The sequence below is a fragment of the Rhinichthys klamathensis genome, unplaced genomic scaffold (genome assembly GCF_029890125.1).
Source record: "Rhinichthys klamathensis goyatoka isolate OS25496 unplaced genomic scaffold, OSU_Roscu_1.1 h1tg000208l_1, whole genome shotgun sequence".
NCBI lineage: Eukaryota > Metazoa > Chordata > Actinopteri > Cypriniformes > Leuciscidae > Rhinichthys > Rhinichthys klamathensis.
Window position 1 is genome coordinate 317,999 of NW_026606733.1, and position 5,915 is coordinate 323,913.

The window sequence follows — 5,915 nt, forward strand, 5'->3', positions numbered from 1 at the left end:
ACACACACACACACACACACACACACACACACACACACACACACACACACACACACAAAACCTGAACATGTGCTGGACAGCGTTTAATTAAACATTAAACAATTATAGAGGCAGAGGAACTACATTATAAATAAAAAAAACTAAACGAGTTTACAGCCATCACATAATTTTTTACATCACATAATCAGGAAATAATTCATCATTATTATCATCTTCATTATCATCTAACATTTTTTCTGTGCCCAATATACACTCTAACGTGTGATGCGTGAAATATGATTTCACCTTAATTTAATTTGACATAATTCAAAATAAAATTCTTAGTTAATTGTCATTTACACCAATATTGCATGTATTTGTTACCTTCTTTTAAAATGTATTATTTTATTTGTAAAATGGATTATTGTGACCTTACCACACTCCCCCTTAGACACCAATGATCAGAAGCAATTGATTATTTGCATGAGGTTAGCCTATTAAGCATGTCAGTTCTTTAACTCTGTATAAGCCAATAATCTAAAAGACAAACACGTTTGTGCTTTCATATAGCTTGCCCCCCTCACAGTTATTCTGTCAGACTCACTTTTGTTTCCACCTTCAGATTTTTTTTCATAACACCTGCCAAAATCATGGCCACAGTAATCAGAACAGTGGAAATGAGTTCGAGGCGCGCTCCCGTGTAGATATTAGAAAGGCTGAGGTGCTTGTAGTTTTAAATTCATCTTGACAGCTCGCAACAGGGTGGGTGATTCTCCGTCCGTTATAGGATCACTCTATTCAGGGAACCATGCCTCCGCGTAATGGGAGAACATCATTTTACGCATTCAGAGAGAGCAAGACGTTCCTTAAAAAGTATGAGGTACTTGACGTTTTCGGTTGTTAGTAGCCTATTTGTTGTTTTGTTTTCATAGGACGAACGCGGCGTTCAGAGCAGAACAGTAAGCTATTGGAACTGAATAAGTGTGTGTTTCTGTAGTCGCTGTTTAGAATTTAGTCGGGAATCAATCAATTTGCCGGTTTCGCCTCCTCCCCTTTCTCCTCCCTCCCGTCTAGTTGTGATGTCTCATGTCGTGTTGTGACAGCGCTGGTATTGTTTATTGAGGTGGATGTCAGGTATAATTAGCAATCGATATGGAAAACGCTCGTGTCGTGGCTCTGACGTCACCGACGATTAACGTTTCTTATTGGTCACGAATTCCCTAGCGCGAGAGCTAGTTATTTGGACAAGGGGAGAGTTGATGTTGACAAAGTAGGAAAGAGCGTAAAGCCTGCACGCCTGCCTCGGTCTCCTTATTCCTTAATTGGGATCGCAAAGCATGTGAACGCCGCACGTCCTTTCACGGCTCCTGCATGCGCACTGAGGGAAGAGTTGGAGCTTGTTTTGGCCAGACAGACGCTTCCCTGATTCCGGAGATGCAATGATGGATAGCCGGATCCTCGAGCATCCTCATGCCCAGTTTGGAGGCTCTTTGGGGGGCATGGTTGGAATGGGTTTTCCCTACCACCTCGGTCACCATCATGTTTACGATATCACCGGACACCATATACAGTCAGCGTCCGCTGTTCCTTTTTCTATAGACGGATTACTTAACGGATCATGCTCAGCGTCTGTTGCAAACTCCAACCCATTGCTCGGATCTGGATGTGGTGTTAACGGGGATAGTCAGTATAAACTCAGCGGTAAGAGAATGGTTATCCGCTTGTCCTATTCCATGAAGAATATAGTAAGCTATACAGTTATATTATCAACAGTTTTGGGGAAATATTATATTATCAACAGTTTTGGGGAAATATTTAAGTTACGCGAGGCCTCTCGCTCGCCGAAAGAATATGGAATACTTTTCTTTTTTTCTTTTTAAAATGCACACTTTAGAAAGCGTTGTTTCATTTTCATGATTTCAGATTGGCTAAACTAGAAATTAGGCCGATTTCACTCGGACTGATAATACACTGATAATAATGAAATGTATTATTATACTCCTCATCATAACACAGATTATTTTTTGTGGGTTTAAAGGTGTTTGATTCATGTTTTATGGGCTAGCCGAAGTCTATTTGTAATTCAAGACTTTGTAAATCAATAAACGAGCATATTATGTAGGCTAAACGTGTCACAAATTATTGTGAAATAAAATACGGCATTTAACATTAATCACATTGCCTCAGATTTTATTTGTGTTGGCTGTATTTTAAAAATCATGCATGGCAACCACAGGTAATTAATTTTCAAAGTAGCCTATACTTCAATGGTTAATTAGCCTAGTTTAATGTCAATAGCTACATACATGTGGAATAATGTATTATAGTATTTTATTTGACAACCACTGGATTGTTATAAAATTGTAGTGTTTTAAATAATTTCTGTTACCAGAATGTTAGCCTTTGTAGACAATTCTAAGTAGAATAGTGTGTATGTTCATGTTTGCATGCGCGTTCTCACATACTCTGTGGTCCTAGATGCCGGAGACCCCGACAAGGAAAGCCCTGGTTGTAAACGGAGGCGAACGCGTACAAATTTTACGGGCTGGCAGCTGGAGGAACTAGAGAAAGCGTTCAACGAAAGCCATTATCCGGACGTGTTCATGCGCGAGGCGCTCGCGCTACGTCTAGACCTTGTTGAGTCACGTGTTCAGGTAAACGCTGGTTTGTTTTTATGTCATAACAAAATATTTCATTGACCTTTTATTACAATGGCCTATTTATTATTAACAGATACAGTATTCGCTATAGCAGATCCACTTCACGTTATATGCCATTGGCCTACCTTTTTTTTTTTTTTTTTACACAATGCTAAATGTAGCCTAATTAAAAATGTAAACTTTGAAATGCTAAAAGTTTAAATTATTTTTTTCCAAATGCATGACAACAGGATAGACATTTTTAAATAATAGCAAGGTATAAATGTCTAATGTTCAACCATCATTTCATCAATTAAAAACATGAAAGATCTTATAACATTAGCCTAATTTGGACAACAATTTATTCATAACAGATTTAGCTGCAAATGCATGTAATTCTAAATCAGATTATTAGAAACAATTTGTTAATTTTATTAAGATAAAAATGTTGACATTTAGATATCTTAAAATTATTACAAATGTCCTGTTTTATTGACTAATATATTAAACACCTTTACTAACATTTTAGTTAATATATGATCAGTTTTACCAATTCTTTACTAAATTAAATATAGGCCAGTGGATTGTGATGCTATAAGCGTTGTTGGACGTGCACCCTTTGTCTGCATTTTCCCTTTTTGTCGAAATTCGACGCTGGATGAGAAGCAGACTTGTTTGGGGAGTTAAAAGCTAAGCTTTGTATTATTCTTATTCCTCAAGGAAGATTAGCCTTCTTTATCGTTAGGTTTGTGTGCTCACAGATTTGACCGACATTAACATTTCATGTGTATACACAGCTATTGTCATGTATAGCCTCGATGTCTCTATGTTAGTATGCGTCTTAGCCTACTGGTGGATGCTAACTGTGGTGTTATCAGCGCTGAACAGACGGCAGTCGCCATGTGAGGGGTCTGGGTGTGAGGTGCGAGCCTGCTGCTCTCTACCTCTGCTGGGCCAAATCTGTCCTAGCGCTTATACGCGCCTAAATGAACTTTAGGGGAACAGGCCTAAATTAGCCACGCAAGAACCAGGCTTAATTGAAAGATTGAGAGTGAGCCATTACATTAAATCAATTGACAATTAAGACAAGCGCATCTGTGGCTAAGGGCTTTATGCTAGAAAATATGCCTGCACTCTTAAAAATAAAGGTTCCAAATGGGTGATTTAGCACCAATGCCATGGAAAGGTTTCCCAAAGAACCTTTCAGTCAACAGTTTTTAAAAGAACCTTTTTTCCCATAGTGTGAAGATAATTCTAAAAAAAAAAATCTGAAGAAGCCTTTTTCTACTAGCTATAAACCTTTTGTGGAATGGAAAGGTTCTATGAAGAACCTTTATTTTAAGAGTGTAGATTAAAACATTTCCTCTGTCCAATTCGTGTCATATTGTTGATGAACCTTGGATGTCAAATAGAATTTTCAGAAAAAAGAGTTTTCCGAAATCAAGCGTTTTATTTAATTGAATAAATGAATACAATTAAATAAAAAGACACAATTCTGTGATTTGTAATAATAACAGGATAATATTGGGATAAAGAAACGAAATATTTGTAGATTTCAGGAGCTTGTCAGATTTATTAAAGCAAAATAATTCTGCCATTCGAGGTTCATTAATTGAGTCTGCCATATACCTACATGCTTTTGAAACAAACAAAAAATCTCAACCTTTGCTTTCTAGGTGTGGTTCCAAAACCGGCGAGCTAAATGGCGCAAAAAGGAGAACACGAAGAAAGGGCCCGGTCGACCGGCCCACAACTCTCACCCCACCACCTGCAGCGGCGAACCAATGGACCCAGAGGAGATCGCGCGACGGGAGTTGGAGCGCATGGAAAAGAAGAAGCGAAAACAGGAGCGCAAACTGCTGAAATCCCAGAACAAGCTGTTAGCTGGTGATCTCTTCCACACGCCTGGATCTGACAGCGACAGTGGAGTATCGCAGAGCACCGATAGCGAGTCCACTCCACACACCGGGCCTCAGCCTAGCACTCACCGACAGCATACAGAACATATTTGTGACCAACATCCACGCCACCAAAGAGCCAGTACAGTCAACGAGACAGCGGAGCCAAGGGACCCCGCGAACGGCCTCACACGCGCCCCCACGCTCCAGAAACTCAACCCATTCAGTGTGGAGAGTTTACTTGCCGAATCAAGTCCCAGGAGAAAAACTATCCTGGATTTTTCTCAGTTACCGCCGCAGCGACCACTGGTTGGTAAAGGCCATTTTCTTCTATATCCCATTACCCAGCCGCTGGGTTTCATTGTGCCACAGACAGCGATGAAACCGAGTCAGGATTCAGGACACTCGGGTCACAACTGTTCCTCAACAGACATCTCAACCTCAAACCAGAAAAACATCAATCACTTGTGCAAAGACACCGAGCTGCAAAGAGAAAGCAAGAACTCTTCTTCCATTCAGTCTTCAAACACAAGCTCAGAGAAATGTTTTGCAGAATCCAATTCGTTTGAAAACGACTCTGAGTCCATTGTCACAAACTCTAGCCAGAAAGAAAGCGTCTCTCCTAACCTGTCTGAATATTCTGACACGAAAACCCGCAGTTCTGCTGACACAAACATAGACGGAGAAGACGTTGACATGGACTGAAATATGCAGTGGCGCCAAGTGACTTATCATAATCCCAAAGCTGATAACGACACGTTTTTCTATACAAGACTGTTTTGACTAATTTTTATACTGTTCAGAAACGGATATTCTTTATTCAGGTGAACTAGCCTATCTGTTTCGGCGTAAAATATCTGTTCCAATTCAGCGACTCGTCTAACTTTAAGAAACAAGTTAGCTTACGAGCAGCATACAAGAACAACATATCCTCAAACGTTGTATAAATGATAAAGTATCGAAAATATTTATATATGTAACATTTTGATAAGTAATAATAAGAATAATAATAAAATATTGTCAAAGAAAACACCTTGTATTGCCACCTCAGTGCTTGCGGTTATCCTGTCTGTTTTGTTTATCGTTTTGAGAGGCTGCTGTACAGCAGGCTCGTGTTTATTGCTTTAACAAATTCATTCATTCAAAACCTCCAGTTAAAATGGGGTCTCACGCCGCGGGCGGTAGGACTCGGTCAGCTCCTGTGGAGTTTTGATATGAAAGTAATTATTTTCCCGGTGGCGGCTGGGAGGATACGTTTTTTTTTCTGTTAGCCTGAAGGGTTATTATACATTACCGATTCCAGCGATATGAAATCACATAAACTTCCAACAATAATAGAATTAGCATGAAAGGCTGGCGAGTCAGATTGAAATGGGGAAATAATAGCCCAGGCAGCTGC

The 5,915-nt window shown here is 39.6% G+C and overlaps 1 protein-coding gene across 1 annotated transcript; it reads left to right on the forward strand.

The window, feature by feature from the left end:
• Window positions 1–955: 955 nt before the first annotated feature.
• On the forward strand, window positions 956–5,546 carry uncx4.1 (Unc4.1 homeobox (C. elegans)). The gene is made up of 3 exons (XM_056263555.1): window positions 956–1,680; window positions 2,458–2,633; window positions 4,295–5,546. Exons 1-3 carry the CDS (start codon window positions 1,419–1,421, stop codon window positions 5,219–5,221), a joined length of 1,365 nt encoding a protein of 454 aa, XP_056119530.1. The 5' UTR covers window positions 956–1,418; the 3' UTR covers window positions 5,222–5,546.
• The last annotated feature ends 369 nt before the right edge of the window (window positions 5,547–5,915 follow it).